We start from the raw sequence: 16,894 nt of genomic DNA, 5'->3' as shown, positions 1-16,894 counted from the left end.
CCAATATCATATAAGAGATTAGTCATTTAAAATACACTAGCATGAAGACATATTAGGAACAGCATGCAAATATTAATATGCAAAAACTGACAATTATTGGGAAGCTTTTATAATAAAAAAATTTTTGATTGGGGGACGGAGCTCTGCTTTAATTAAACAAGCTGAAGTTAGAAGCTGATTGGCTACAATGCAGAGCTGCACCAGATTTTTCACTCTCCAGTTTAAGTAAATCAACCTCTGTGTTGAGTCTCAGAAAATAGGTGCATATACCCCCCCCCCCCTTCCGAATCTCCCCTTCTCTCTGCCCCCTACCCACCTCTGAGCACCGTCCCTTGCTTCCAACCCCTTACCCACCTCCCACTACCACTCCTTTTAGAGAATACAGAACCCTATAATTTGTAAGGATGTAATTTATATGGAATGTGGTACTGATAACAAAAAAAGCTGTCAAATGCAGCCAGCAACAATAGACCATCCTAGCAACAATAGAGTTGCTGCAACAAAATACCCTCACCCCACCAACAATAGACCCTTACCAGCAACCAGCATCAATAGACCTTCTAGCAGCCAGTTATTAACTCCCCAGCAACAGTAGACCTCCCCATCAACATTTGACCCCACCCCACAACAAAACAGATACCACCCAACCACAATAGAGCCACTGCAACAAAAAAATCCACCCCCAACAACAATAGATCCCTGCCAGCAACAACAGATCTACCAGCAGCCAGCATCAATAGACCCTCCAGCAGCCAGATGCCTCCCTCAACAGTAGATCCCCCCTAGCAACAAAAGACCCCCTACAGCAACAATAGAACATCCTAGCAACAATAGAGTTGCTGTAAAAAAAAAAATACCCCCACCCCACCAACAATAGACCCTTACCAGTAACCAGCATCAATATACATTCTAGCAGCCAGTAATTAACTCCCCAGCAACAGTAGACCTCCCCATCAACATTTGACCCCACCCCCCTCCAGCAACACTAGACATCTGCAACAGTAGATCCACCAGTGACCATAGAGCCCTCAGCAATACCAGAGATAGATAGACTACTACTTTATTCATGTACACAGTCATGATGATGCAATGACGGGAGGCGAGCTATAACAAAATGGTCTTTCAAAAACTACCAGTGATCTTAAAATTGGGGGAACTCAACCAGTTATTCTGGGTGCCAGGTTTAGAAGAACAGGATGTTTGCACATTCACATTCTATTGCATTAAAATGCAGAAAAATAATACTTAATTCAGTTAAAAAAAAAAATATATATATAGTTGTTGGCTTTATTGATTTGCACCCAACATGGCCCGGCAGCTATTGTGTATACTTGTCTCTGCTGGTAACACTGTAGTGGAGACATGGTATGGCCTACTGGAGGGGCCCAATTAAAATGTAGATGGGCTAAATAAGTCTCTAGGGATGAAACAAACTGAAAACAGAGCAACTTACAAATCACTGGCACACTGCTAATGAAGGCACATATATTTAAAGTAAATCACTAGTCAAATTTTTTTTTTTTTTTTAGCTTTGAATAGAGAAATGATTGGTGCAGGTTTCAGTTTTATTTACCTGTTACCTTGGTCATTACTGCAAGAATTAAGACCTTTAGTTGAAATGCATTACGGTGTCTCACATGGAAGATTCACTTTCAATTCCACAATAGAAAGTCATTTGAAGTCTCCTTAAACCAGAGTTCCATGGAACCCAAAGGTTCCCCCAGACCATGGAATCCAAAGGTTCCCCCAGACCATGGAATCCAAAGGTTCCCCCAGACCATGGAATCCAAAGGTTCCCCCAGACCATGGAATCCAAAGGTTCCCCCAGACCATGGAATCCAAAGGTTCCCCCAGACCATGGAATCCAAAGGTTCCTCCAGACCATGGAATCCAAAGGTTCCTCCAGACCATGGAATCCAAAGGTTCCTCCAAACCATGGAATCCAAGGGTTCCTCCAAACCATGGAACCCAATGGTTCCTCCATAGGTTGCTAAGGGTTCCTTGGGCAAGGAGCAATTTCTGCCTCTCAGATATGTTCCCACTGACACCATTGATCTTTTTAGCTATCTGTAAGGGGGTATTTCTTCCCAATGACCATAAGTGTAAGGGGCATTCTTCCCACTGCTCATCACACTAATGTGTCATGAATTGTAGATAGTCATTTTTAGCAGGGGTTCCCTGAGACTGGAAAGTTATTTGAAAGTTTTCCCTGTGTTGAAAAAGGTTGAGAAAGGTTGGACTAAGTTGGGTGGAAGTTCCCTATTAGACAGAATACAATATATATGATTTTGTTATGGACTTTTTTTAGGGACATAAACTCAAGCAACGTATATATAAAATCATATCATCTTCATTACAATATTTTAAAAAGTATCTATAATAAACAAGCTTAAAAACAGTGCACTCTACAGGAATAGGTATAGTCCCCCCAATAGCCTTAATCACTTCATCACAGAATTGCTCTAGTAATATCAATGACTCAAAACTACACGGTATGGGGGTCCCATATTCCAAAGGCTTGTAGCTCTACGTGTTTCACAACCCAGTCGCTTCTTTAGGAGCTTTGGGGTGCATCTACAGTAGGTAACCGATATCATCACAAAAGGTACTGTATATCCAAATCTCTCTTTTTCTATTTATGTGAAAATTGTAAAAATTCAGATTTGTTCAGGATTTGTTCCAGGTGCAGTAGTCACTATGACAAATAGAGGGACGAGAAACGCGCTAAAAACCTGAATACAGGGTAAAACAATGAAGTGCCACTCCAGTCCAGAATAGGATTTTATTTGCAATCACCAAGGGAAAACCAACACTTTTTGAGGTTTTCAAAGGTCCCCCTTCTTCAGAACTATGGGTATAATAATATAAATATGTGGGTTGGTGCAGCGTGGTGCAGTAATAACTCACACACAGTCTAGTTGCAACCAGTAGAACTTGTATTGCAGTTAGGGCAAAACCGTTCACAACAAACCCGGTGGGAGAGGGTCCAACCAGGAAAACCTGCAAATGTCAACAGCATGTAGCGACGCAAGTATCAGCCAAACTGATAACGTCTGTATGGAGGGGCAGAGTGTGGCGTGGCCTTCTCATACCCAGACAGGAAGATGTACAAGGAAATTGCAAGCCCTAAGCTTTCCCTTCTCGCCTTGAACCTTTCCTGTCACTAATACTGTCCCTTACAGATGGGAGACCTGTCCCTACACTACCCACACACGAGTGCACGCTAAAACCTGGGGAGCAGGGACTTAAAAAGACTCTGCTGACCCAATATGGCCGCCAAGGGTCACCTGGATGCAGCGTAGCCGACCAGAATGCTGCCCCCAGGAACCAGGAAACCACAGGGAACTAAATTTCCCTTGACTTCCTCTCCAAGCTGTGATGCCGCTCTGATTGAGTGCCACCTATAGTAGAGGAAGCAGACTGCACCTTCCTTCAAATATATCTGTAGCACCCTCCTAGTCAGGTGCTAGGTAGAGAGTATAATTTTGACTCTGTCTGCCTATCAGAGAAGCAGCAGGCAAAATCTATATGGCATTCTGCTTAACAGAGAGCAGGATCTGTAGCTAGGTCTGCTCAGTGTGCCCAGTGTGTGTGATTCATCTGGTCTCAGGGAGTGTCACCAGCTGATCCAATGGGGAGGCACGTTGGATGCTGGAGGAAACCTGACCAATGACACACAGGCTTTTGGTACTGCCCTAGGCTTTGGCACAGACATTTGGTCTCGGTGCATTATGGGGCAGTGTATAAAAAGCCACGGGCACATGAGGTGGAGGTCTTTTGGTGGGAAGCAAAGTCCCAGAAGGAGGGTGGTGGCTGCCTCCTCCTCTGCAGCAGTTGGTGGTGGTCTCAGGCAGTCGGCTTGGTGAACCAGTGTTGTGGCACTGGAGAATCTGGGAAAACCGTATCGTGAGTACAGAGGATGCCCAGGGGTCTGCCTAGGAAGGGGACCACTCCAGGGTGTAGAGTCAGTAGACGAGTGTCAGCTAGCACCGAGAGAAAGGGGGTACTGGGGGAGTACCCTGAAGAGATACACTAATAGGAACATTTACCTCATCTTCATTCAAGTGGCAGGATGAAGCAGCGGCCTTGCCGCATTCTAAAGTTAGAAATCCTCTGAATGTGAATAGTTAACAGTTTGAGCATCCCACTTATCCCTTCTCCTATCTCAATATAAATAAAACAACAACCCCTGGACTGATCATTGACTGAGCCAAGGACATAAAGTGTTGCTACGGGTAACCCAGGGGAATCCAAAAGTGTCATTTACCAGCAGTCCTCTAGGGGGCAGTGCTACATATCATTATATATGTTCATAGCCATAAGGAAGGGGCATCCTTGCATCCCCCAAAACCCATTTGTTCCCATTGGCAATAATCTTCTAATGACTTTCTATTCTGGAATTTTATATGTGGAGTGGTGATTCTAGGTTTAATCTTGTATTCATATTTCTCTAAGGGCCATCCACAGAGGTCCTAGGAAAAATAGAGTTGCCAGTAACATAAAAACTTATGGCTACATAAAATACATTGCGTAATCCATCACTCTTCACCACTGTAAAATTAACGAGCAATAAAAGCCAACAAATTGGCTAGAGATACACTTTGAACCAGGTCAATCCATTGTGCTTTGCCTTCTCATACATTAGATTGTAAGCTCCTATTGTGTTTTATACGAGCAGTTTTTAATCTCTATATTCTGTCCCTTTTAAATATGATTTATCTTTCCAAATCCCGAGCTCTTGCCAGCCTTGCTGTCCTTTAAGCCTCTTTTTCTTTTAGAAATGGCGCATATAATGCTTGCCTTGATCGTCAGAAGGAGCTGATGACTTTCTGCTCTGATCTTTGCAGTTTGATGAAGAGTTCACCGCCCGACAGGAGGCACAGGCGGAACTTCAGAAACGAGAGGAGAAAATCAAAGAACTGGAGGCAGAGATCCAGCAGCTTCGGACCCAGGTAATCAAGGAATGTATATATTTATACTGGGGAGGAATTGATAAATGGCTCTAAAATTGTTACATTTCAGAAGTGTATATCTATATATAGGCTATACCGAAAGTAATGCAAAAGTTGGCATAACTTTAATAACTTTCATAGACTGTTCATATTTCACATCTTGGTAGAGCAACTCTTCCTCAAACAAGTCCACAGGTATCTCCACTCCACTGAATCAAATGCCTCTAAAGAAACTATTGCCCTTGATCCGACGTTATCGTGAGAGGCCTGAGTATTCATGAACAACTTTCTCAGGTTGATAGACATATTCAGGCTGGCATGAAGCCAGCCTGGTCAGCATGCATGAGTGATAGTATCACCTGGTTAAGATGGAGTGACAACACCTTTGCTAAAATTTTGATATCTACCTGCAATAGGGATATAGGGCAATAAGATTCAGGCAGGTTTGGATCCTTACTGGGTTTCGGGGACCAGTATTATGAGGGCTTCTCTCATAGACGGGGGTAGGGTACAAGAGTCAAATGTCAGGAGGGCAAGGAGTCTCGGTTCCAGTGTATCTGCATACTGAGAATAGAGAAACTCTTTGTCTATAGCAGGGGCGTAACTACAGGGGTTGCAATTGCAACCGGGCCCCATGCTCCAGGGGGGCCTGTGCGGCTTCCCTGTACACCTGGATAGGAGGGGCGGTGGGGGCAGCATGTAGAGAAATCACTGTCCTCCTTTTTTCTCCTGTAACTGCAGGAGGAAAATGGAGGAGATTGGTTCCTCTGTATGCTGCCCCCGCCACTTCTCCTATCCAGTTCACTTGTGTTCTGCTGTCTCTGAGCCCCTGTGTGCTCCCCTGGTCCCCCACCCACTGTTCTGCCGGATTCCTCCCTCCTCTCTCCTGCCGGCTGCTGCAGAGGATGTGTCACAATAGAGAACCAGGAAGGGGTCAGTAAATATGTAATTTACCAGCTCCTTCCTTTTCTGAATGGACAGAGTCATAGTCAGTGACATTGTAAAAAAATAAAATAAAATGATAACAAATAATATAATTAAAATACCAAAAAATAAAAACTACTGACACCAGTGGGTGAACTTCCAGGATCGCAAAAGTCACACTTGAGACCGGGGGCCCTGGCATTCCACCACTATGGGGAGGCCCCAAAATGGCAGGAGGGGGCCCACTGCAGAACTTGTGAAAGGGTCCCTCTGCAGGACCATAATAAAGGGCCCTGCAACGAGAGTGCAGCGCAGGTCAACGATGGACATACATACTGTGGGGAGGCCCCAAGATGGCAGGAAGGGGGCCCCCCGGATCAGTGGGAAGAGCCCCAGGCTTGAAGGGAAGGGGCCCGGCCAGGGGTCCGGGGGGCCCCTTATGGTTTCTTGCACCGGGGCCCTGAAGGTTCTAGTTACGCCTCTGGTCTATAAAAATTATTTTTAATCGAAATTAGGTAATGGATAATCCATTATGGATTCCAAGCAGAAGCAACCTGCCACCATTGAGTTCTCAACGAAGGAGGAACGCAGGCTGTCCAACATCCACAGAAGGCTACAGAATGTTTGCGGAGATTACACCGTTGACAAGAGTCTTGTCATTGGTGACTCTTGTCAATGGTGTCAGTCTCTGTAATCATTCTGTAGCCTTCTGTGGATGTCAGACAACCTGCACCTGTCCCTCATCAAGAACTCAACGAGGTTACGTTACTACGGCTTGGAATACATTATTTATCTGGAATAAAAAATAATAAAAAAAAAAGAAGAGTTTCTATCCAGAGTTCCTTCATAGTTCCTTCATAGACACTGGGTTATAGGCTGGTGCCTTCAGGTGATGACACTGGCAAGCTTTTGAGGACACGCCCCCAGGACATCTTCCCTGTAACCCTACCCGACTCCATGAGTTCTCAGTTCTTTGCTACTGTAAGGTGATGGACCTCTTCTATCTTGCAGAGAAAGCACTCTGAAAGAAGAAGTGGAGGCAACATTTTTTTTTTTCTTTCATCTGCTGACTTCGCACCATCCACAGGCAGCTTACCTCTTCAATAAGACACAGAAATTGAATCCAACACATATTTACTTCAGCTAATTGCAGTACAGAGGATGTTTTTCCATTTTTTTTTAAGTGTAGGAAGACAAGGAGTTACTTGTCTTTGTGAATAAGGCTGGCCGTAGACGGCTCAAATGTCGGCCGGTTCAGCAGGAATCGGCCAAGATTTGAACCGTGCATGGGCAGGCTGAATGTACCAACTTGATTGATTAATGAACTTGGGTACAACCAGCCTGCCAGATTTTCCATGCACTAGCGGCTGGTAAAGCCACTAGCAATAATCACTGTTTTATACTGACGAGGACGGCTTCCCCCGGCCCCTGCCGGGAGAATACAATGGCTCGGCAGGTGGGATTCCCTTGTCAACTCTGTCTACCCGTGGTTGCAAAAAAGAAAGTTGCTCAGTGTATGACCTACATAACTAACACTGACTTGAGGGGACATGGAAGAAACTGAGAGAGTCTAGCTTGGACTAAACTAAGTAGCAAGAACAGGAGGGGAAGACTGAGGAAGATACCAAAATAACATTAACGAACACGTTGCAGTGGCCCAGAACCGCCACTAGATATCAGCATACTACAGAAAAATGATAACCTTATGCAGTTCAATACGAGACATAAAAAATACATGAACATGATGTAGAAGAAACAGAATATTGTAATATTACATTGTAATACCATATATGATTACACAGGGAGAGACGTAATATTCAGGACTGGGCTGTCAGTTTGACAGCCCTGCCTAGTGCAGGTTACGGCTGGGTGATGAGAAGGCAGAGAGGCTTCCATGCCAGCTGCCCCCCTGCAGCATGGCATCCCAGGCAGGTGCCTCTTCTGCCTCGGCACAGGCCTTCTTTACCTCACTCAGGGCCTATAGGTAAGGTAGGCACCGGCTTAGAAGTACTGAGCCGGGAGGCGGGACTGAGTAGGAATGGACAGACCCGGTACTCTAGCTATGCGCTGCTCACTGTGCCTGGCAAGGCAGTTCAGGTCAGTTCAATGAGGGGGCAACACACATCACAGAGGGGGTATAGATAGACAGGACTAGTGCTAGACTACCTTACCCCCTTTCTATACCGTATAGAAAGTATATTTTAGAGGTATAGAAGTTATTTTTCTTGGTGGGAAGGTGCAAGTAGCTGGTCTTACCTAGTGTCAGGACTCTGGAGGCGAGCCTGATGTGCAGAGGGTAGCCTCTAGCTCACCAAGGAATGGAGCACAGACGAGTCACCCAGGCAGTAGACACAGGCCTGAGGTGTGGAATCTAAATGCCACTCGGTCTTCACCAGAGCCTCTGATGGTGAGGATGGATATCGCTGCGTGTATAGCACCAGGTCGCGGTCCTCGGGGTTGCCTCGCCAGGAGGTGAACAGGTCCGGATCTGGTGGCAGATAGACAAGGATAAGGGAGAAGAGTGGTCACAAACAAGCCGAGGTCAGGGCAGGCAGCAGACAAGCAAGGTGAGGGACAAGCCAGGAGTTCAAACAGGAATCAAACCGGATACAACTGGTCTCGTGTTCAGGAACACAAGAGAAGCTGCAGACAAAGACAGCAAAGTGTAAATGAACCAGCCACCCTTAAATAGGCCGTTTGGGCACCAAGACCAAAAAGTTTATTGCGTGCGCATGCGCGTTTGCCTACGTGCCCGAGTCACGTCCGTCGCGCATTGGCGAACGCCTGTTAGCCATTAAATGGACAAAGGGGAGGTTTGCGCCTGTGCACTTCAGTGTGTACAGGGAGCGTTCCTGACACCTAGGGTGCAAATTAGTCTAGCACCAGCCCTGAACTCACATTATGTACTACTAATACTAGCCTCCGCTCCCTGGCTTCTCGCACCATGCTCTTGCGGGAAACAAAACGATTAAGAAACAACAGAAATTGGCGAGCCATTCAGATCCCCTCAAGTTTCTTCATTGTAACATAAGCCGTAAAAGAACTTGTGAACAATCAGAAAGTTGTTTTTGCAAATCACATTACAATCATCCTGAATGCATTAGCATTTAATGAGCCCGGCACTGGACAGCGTGGAGCCACGAACACGCAAATATGTTCAGGCCGCTATCTGAGACTTGTAACAGGAGCTCGTAAAAACGTTTCAGAGCTGGATAACTATCGGCCTACAACTAACAGGCAATACGTTTTTTTTTTTTTTCCCTCTATATTTATATTTACAGATAAACAGCATCATGTTTTTTATTGATAACGCCATTTTTAGGTTTCTTGTTTTTTCCTTCCCGCAAGACCCTCCTGGTCTGTTTCATAAGCGAGCTACCGCTGTCAGAATGTCTAATGAGCTGATTCACTAAAGCATATGAGATTGGCTTAAGTATTGTGGTTAGCCAGTGATAGATGGCTGTTTAGTGTTTCTGGGAATCATTATGAAGAGTCATAAATGATATGATCGGGTACGTTATGCGAGACCAAGAAATTGGAGCACCATAGTATAGGGCATTAACACTATTAATACTATTAAACATTCATTTAAGTTACTATTTTTTAACCAGTGCTAATTTATTTTGTTTATCTATGTGTTCAATTTTTAATTTTTTACGTATCATCTATTTTTATTTTTATATCTTCATTTATTTTTACTTAAAACATTAAAACATTAACACTATTTTTTTTAATAAATGGGAATTTCACTTAATTTTTTTTAAATGCTATTGAACATGAATTTAAGTTACTATTTTTAACTAGTATACTTATTTAGTGTTTAGATATTTTATCCACAATTTGTTGTTTTAATCTATATATATATATATATATATATATATATATATATATATATATATATATATATATTCCAATTTTTATTTTTTATTTTATCTATACATTTTTTTTTTTTATCTATAATTTTATTTTTTTTTAATCTATCCTCTTAATTCTATTACCACTAACTAGCTTATTACTTACTATTTTTCTAACATATTCTTTTTTTTTCTTAAAGCGTTAATTCTAGTACCACTACTGAACATGAATTTAAGTTACTATTTTTTAGCTAGTATTTATTTTTTTTTTATCTAGTATTTATTTATTTTATCTATCATTTCTATTTTGCAATCTAGTGTTTTATTTATAAGAACGCTATTTATTCTATTGAATCTGAATTTCACAATTTTTCTAACCATTTTGTTTCTTTTTTTACTTAACCACTTAAGCCCCAGAAGATTTTACCCCCTTCCTGACCAGGGCCTATTTTGCGATTTAGCACTGAGTGACTTTAAGGGACAATTGCGCGGTCGTGCGATGCTGTACCTAAACGAATTTGACGTCCTTTTTTCCCACAAACAGAGCTTTCTTTTGGTGGTATTTGATCACCTGTGTGATTTTTACTTTTTGCGCTATAAACAAAAATAGAGCGTCAATTTTGCAAAAATAACAATATTTTTCACATTTTTTTATAAGAAATTCACCCCCAAAAAATGTAAAAATCAAAATTTTTTAACATTTTCGGCCAATTCGTTTTATGCTACATATGTTTGGTAAAAAAAAATCACAAAAAGCGTATTTTGATTGGTTTGCGCAAAAGTTATCGCGTTTACTAACAAAGGGAAAGATTTTTGTCATTTTTGTTTTTTTTTTTTTTAACGCGTAATGGCGGCGATCTGCACTTTTTTTTGCGGTACTGCGACATTGCGGCGGACAGATCGGATCCTTGACTGACATTTTTGACACTTTTGGGGGTACCAGTGACATTACTACAGTAATCAGTGCTATACATATGCACTGTTACTGTAAAATGACACTGGCAGTGAAGGGGTTAACTTTTTTTGAGAGGGAGGGGTTATGTGTGTCCCTAGGGGCGTGCTTCTAACTGTGATTGGCTGTGGCTTGAGGTGTAGGAACTGTGATCAACGGTCCTACATAGTAGAACCGTATGATCACTATTCATACACAGGGGAGAATGACAGGCGGCTTGTTTACATTAGCCGCCTGCCTTTCTCCCTCTCCATCGGATGATCGCGAGTGACCAGCGGACATCGGGTCCGCTGGTCACACGCGCCGGGGGGTCCGTGACCGCGCGGAAGCGCGCCTCCGGGGGCACGAGCTCGCTCCCTAGACCCTCCTAGGCTAGCGACGTAGTACTACGTCGCTTTGCCTGTGAGGGGCTGACCGCCGCAGTAAATAGTCGTGCGGCGGTCCGCAAGCGGTTAAACTGTTACCACTATTAATACTATTAAACATGAATTTAAGGTACTATTTTTTTTAACCAGCATTCATTTATTTTGTTTTGCTATTTTTTTTTTAATCTAAATATTTTTATTTATGTATTCTTCTCTAAGTGCCGGTTCACATTTCTGTGAATATACAGCGTGTTCCCGCATCCCTAGCAGTTCACACTGCAATATGCAATACGCTGGGGGTGTCAATTAAAAGTTAACGATACCCCCAGATCAGATCGCATATCGCAGTGCAGTCTGAAAGTTCGCACAGAATCGGATCGCACTAGTGTGAACCACTATGCGATGCGATTCTGCTGCAAAAAAAGGGTCCTGTGCGAGTTGGGTGCGATTGCGGTGCAAATTCAGCCATACAAACTGTATGGCTGAATTTGCCCCGCACAGACATCGCATGTAATTTTAGGAGCAGTGCGCTCCCAATTAGATGCGATCTCTGTGATCGCACTAATGTGAACCAGCACTAAATCTTTATTTTTACTATAACACTATTTATTCTATTGAATCAGAATTTCAGTTACTATTTTTCTAACCTTTTTTTTTTTTTTTAAACTTAAAACGTTACCACTAATAATTCTATTCAATATCAATCTAAGGAGGGAGAGGAGGGAAAATGGCTAATTGGGCCCAATTTGGACATTTTCACTTAGGAGTGTACCCACTTTTGTTGGTCTCATCAGACCACAGGAGATGGTTCCAGTAATTCATGTCCTTAGTCTGCTTGTCTTCAGCAAACTGTTTGTGGGCTTTCTTGTACATCATCTTTGGAAGAGGCTTCCTTCTGGGACGACAGCCATGCAGACCAATTTGATGCAGTGTGTGGCGTAAGGTATGAGCACTGACAGGCTGACCCCCCACCCCTTCAACCTCTGCAGCAATGCTGGCAGCACTTATATGTCTATTTCCCAAAGACAACCTTTGGATATGAGGCTGAGCATGTGCACTCAACGTCTTTGGGGAACCATGGCGAGGCCTGTTCTGAGTGGAACCTGTCCTGTTCTACCACTGTATGGTCTTGGCCATCGTGCTGCAGCTCAGTTTCAGGGTCTTGCCAATCTTCTTATAGCCTAGGCCATCTTTATGTAAAGCAAAAATTATTTTTTTCATATCCTCAGGGAGTTCTTTGCCATGAGGTGCCATGTTGAACTTCCAGTGACCAGTATGCGAGAGTGAGAGCGATAACACCAAATTTAACACACCTGCTCCCCATTCACACCTGAGACCTTGTAACACTAACGAGTCACATGACACCGGATGGGGGAAATGGCTAATTAGGCCCAATTTGGACATTTTCACTTAGGGGTGTACTCACTTTTGTTGCCAGCGGTTTAGACATTAATGGCTGTGTGTTGAGTTATTTTGAGGGGACAGCAAATATACACTGTTATACAAGCTGTACACTCACTACTTTACATTGTAGCACACTGTCATTTCCTCAGTGTTGTCACATAAAAAGATATAATAAAATATTTACAAACATGTGAGGGGGTGTACTCACTTTTGTGAGATACTGTAGGTTCTTCTATCTTTCCTGAGTGATTGTTTGCCCTGGCAAAATTCAACCTAACTGACACACATCAATGGCCAAAAGTAGGCTTTTTTAAAACCACAAAAGCCCGGCAGGAACAAGGAGTTTTTTTTTTTTTAAATGCAAAGAAAATATGAAAATACAGCAGTAAATGTAGCTGAAATTCCAATAGCTAACATAACGGTAAAGAACAGCAGAGCTAGACTATGTCACTGGCCAATGGAACTATTCAAAGTATGCTGGCGTTGGGGCCCAGTTTTTCCTGTTGGAGCACTCAAGTAGAGTAATGCAACTGCAGGTAATGCATCTGCAAGTGGCCTCTCGCCACAGAAGTTTGTCTAGATTGTGTCAGGATCAGTGTCATTACGTGGGTCACCTGCTGGTGGCACTGTTTCTGGAACTGAGGGGCGCAGTTCCAGGGCCCACCAGCGGGTGTCTCCCAGCAGCTGGACTGTTCTTTTAATTAAGCTGCACCTGAGGAGGACTGCTGAGGGAATATAAGCCCGCCCTTCACTGAGGCTCAGTGCTTCAGTATTCTGTCAGGGATACCACATGCAGGCATCCAGCAAGAGTGATCAGATCAGTTGGCTGCACCAAGGAATCAGGACCAAGATGGATAAAGATGTAAATAAGTTTATTAAGCAAAATGACACACTCCAATACCAACACCAGTGACCATAAACAAGTAAACAAAATATAAATGATAACAGTACAAAACCCCAATAGAACCTAACAAACTATATACAAAAGGATGGAGCAAACAATAGCAGGACAGGACAGGGACAGGAGACAAGGAAAGCAGGGAGCCAGGTACAGGAAGCAGGGTACAGGGAACAGGATCAGAATACAGCATTCAGGATACAGGTTTCAGGATCAGACAGGGACACGGCTAGCAGAGAAAATACTGAAGCACTGAGCCTCAGTGAAGGGCGGGCTTATATTCCCTCAGCAGTCCTCAGGTGCAGCTTAATTAAAAGAACAGTCCAGCTGCTGGGAGACACCCGCTGGTGGGCCCTGGAACTGCGCCCCTCAGTTCCAGAAACAGTGCCACCAGCAGGTGACCCACGTAATGACACTGATCCTGACAGATTGGTCCCCCAAAGACAGTGTCTGGAGAAGGTCATCCAGAGCCCAGGGCGAACATGCTAAACTGTGTGCCCCCCCACCTTAAGATGTATGATGAGCATTATGTGTCAACAAAAATCTCCCCACAAAAACATTGAGCACTGATCTGCATGCTCAGCCCTAAGTCTAAATTCACCTTCCTCCCAGTACAAATCTGCCTCCCTGCTAAAATCCCCCCTCTCAGCATAAGTCTTTGCCCCCCCATCCCCAAAATCCCCCAGCTCACATGCCCCCTCTCAGTACACATCTTCTCCTCCGCCATTTTAAATTCCCCCCAAATCCCCCCTCCTAGCACACATTTTCTTTCCCTCATCCCCCCTCCTAACACAAATCCCCCTAAATCCCCACTGTTGGCACCCAGCCAGATTTACCCTCCTAGTACACATCCCCCCTCCACTTCAAATCCCCCCTCTCAGCACAAATCCCCTCCAATCCTCCCTCCTAGCACAAATACCCTCTAAAACACCCCTGTTGACAGCCCCCCCCCCTCAAAACTTCCTCTCCTAGAACAATACCTACCCCCTGCTGCTCCCAAAATTCCACCTCCCTACAATCTTCCCACCCCCCCCCATCTCCTTGTGACACCCCCCACCTCCCATGATACTTCAGTGCCCAGAGCAGCTGCTCCTTGTCCCGGCCCTGCTCAAAGGCCAGGGGAAAGGTCACACACCATGAACAAGCTAGCATGCGTTCAAAAGCAGCACTGTAGATCCTCTCCACAGAGTCAGAAGTCAAGTCCTTGGAGGTCCTTAACACTTCTCTGGGGTTTGGCCTCCGTTCTTGTGGCTCTCCCTCTATTGCTTTGCCAAAGATGCCCTCAGCAGCTCTAGTCTTTGTTCTTGTGTCACTGCTCTGTATATCTCTACCACCAATGCGATCAACAACTTGGGTCTCTACCTCCCCTGGAGTACTGTAAAAGCTAAGGGCAGTCTCTTAGCACCCTGCAGTCCTTCCGCTCTGCACACACAGGGCAACTCCTCTGGAGTGTCTCTGCAGCAGCTCAGTTCTCAGCAGCCTTGTACAGCAGCACAGTCTTTCCTGCAGCAACTCTGCACAGTACGCTCTGCCACATACTAGAGCAGTCTAGTATAGCAGCCCAACTCTGCACAGCTTACTCCTCATTACTCTGCAGAACACAGTGATGGCATCACTTATGCCTTGCAGCCTCATGTTTCCTTTTCTGCAGCCCAGCAAAGTGCAGTAGTCTCTGGGCAAGAAGATGAATCACATTAGGCAGCTCTGTCTTTCCCCTACCCTGTACAGCAGTTCATGGCTCTCTGCAAACTGTCTTGGTTGCTTGGTAGCTAAGCCAGCCCTGCCCAACACTCACAGCCCTTGTGCTCACTTGTCCACAGAAACTGGCCCCTGTTTTATTTTCTGGGTTCCCCATTCTCCTATGTTCGGTGGGTGGGGCTAAGGTTCTGCCAGCCAACCAACTTTCATCTTCCTTCTAGGCTGTCAGCCAGTGGGTGAGGGAGAGATAAGCTATGCAAGAAGGATGCAATGTCCTGCTGAGCAGCTTAAAGGAGCCTGACCATTGCTGTATCATTTTGAAATCATAGTGTAGCGCACACCCTAAGGATCCCCCCCCCCCCACCCTGCACAGCCAGGCACGCCAAATTTTCACAGGCACTCCAAAGTCAGAGAACAGTCAATAACTTTGTTTTGTTATTTATTGAGGGTAATACCTTGGCTAGGGATGGGAGGTTATGGGATGCCCACTTAACTTTAGCAGAATTTCAGAGAAATTCTTCCTATATATAGTCTCTATATACAGCTCCACTTCTTCCTCCAGCGCACACTTGCTTGCAGAACCTAGCTAGATCACTGTATGAAGATCTGACAGTGTCAGATAAAAGGCAATGGCCCATTACAGGCAGCAACCTAAGGCCCCTTGGTTGTGTAGCAAAAAGATTACAGTGTCCAGCTTGTACTCTTGCTGTGGCTACTGATCCCAGCACCACCTCTTCAGGCACTGCCAACTCACTTGGCTGCAGCTGTTACTTTTTCAAGCCCTCCAGGCTAACTACCCCAGCACAGTCTGCCAGACTGACATTCACCAGCCCACCTGGCTGCAGGGGCTGACTGGCAACTTTCGTCCCGGGGGACAAGTACAAACCAGAGTCCTATGGAGCAGCGACTTGGCCATCCTCCCACTCTCCCGCTTCCTGGCCTCCTCCTGACCCCCAATCTAGGCTGGAGCTCCACTCCAGGTACTCTCTACTCACTGGCTGAACTCAGGGCTGGCCAGGGGAGGAGAGTCTCCAGTGGGCCATCGAACCAGCCTCTGCTCAGACACAGTTTACACCATCCATGCTGGGGGTTAGGGGGGCCTGCACTCTGTCCTTGTCTTCATCCAGCACTCAGTAGGTCAGCGGTAGGGAATTTTTACTTCTCTTCACCAGGAATCCCTTAGGCATGTCTGTGGAGGACGAAGGGCAGCCTTTTTACGGGTCATCAGAGAGGCCTGGGGGCAATTGCCCCCCTGACCCCTGGCCCAGTCCTCCCCTGCCTGGCTGACTCTCATGAGATCCCCCAGTAGTGCTGACCTGCTTCGGCTATCCTCTCTTCTTGTTCCCGTTCCTCCAGGAAGGGCTTCCTCCGTGTGTTATGGTAGGATCCTTCCAGCACCCGAGCCCCAACCCAAGGTCAGCCCCTCTCTCAGAATAGAGAGCATCCTTGACGGCCACGACAGGCTTCTCAGCACTCCATAGCCATCTTTCCCTGCTGGCATGACTCATGCCTATTTATGAGGTGGCCTGCCCCCTGCCAGCCCTTTACTGGGGATTGGCCGAGGCCCTCATAAATATTCCAAGCAGCTCCTTCAAACCTCCAGCCACTATGTCTGGAACATTCTCCAATGTCCTAGAAAAAAGGGGAAGGCACAAGAGAGGCTGCTAGGATGAGTCATTCAGCCCTGAGACACTGAACCCTGACCCAAATTCACTGTTCAGGCTTAGCCCTGAGCTAAAGAAATGTAACTACACTAACAAATCTACACAAATAACTAGAGGGTGCTACGTTAGGAATTATTAGGATTCTAAAAAAAAATTGCAAATTATTTTCAAAATATTTTGTCC

At 45.0% G+C, this 16,894-nt stretch overlaps 1 protein-coding gene across 1 annotated transcript in view; it reads left to right on the top strand.

Annotated features, from left to right (window-relative positions):
- Positions 1-16,894, top strand: part of DIAPH2 (diaphanous related formin 2) — a 1,824,032-nt gene that overhangs the window by 591,683 nt on the left and 1,215,455 nt on the right. The window contains exon 16 of the mRNA XM_082263377.1: positions 4,848-4,952. Within this exon, the coding sequence (XP_082119503.1) occupies positions 4,848-4,952 (105 nt within the window). The remainder of the gene's footprint in view (positions 1-4,847; positions 4,953-16,894) is intronic.

The sequence above is a fragment of the Pelophylax lessonae genome (genome assembly GCF_965119305.1).
Source record: "Pelophylax lessonae genome assembly, chromosome: 7".
Taxonomy (NCBI): Eukaryota; Metazoa; Chordata; class Amphibia; order Anura; family Ranidae; genus Pelophylax; species Pelophylax lessonae.
This window is presented reverse-complemented; position numbering and strand designations above follow the sequence as displayed.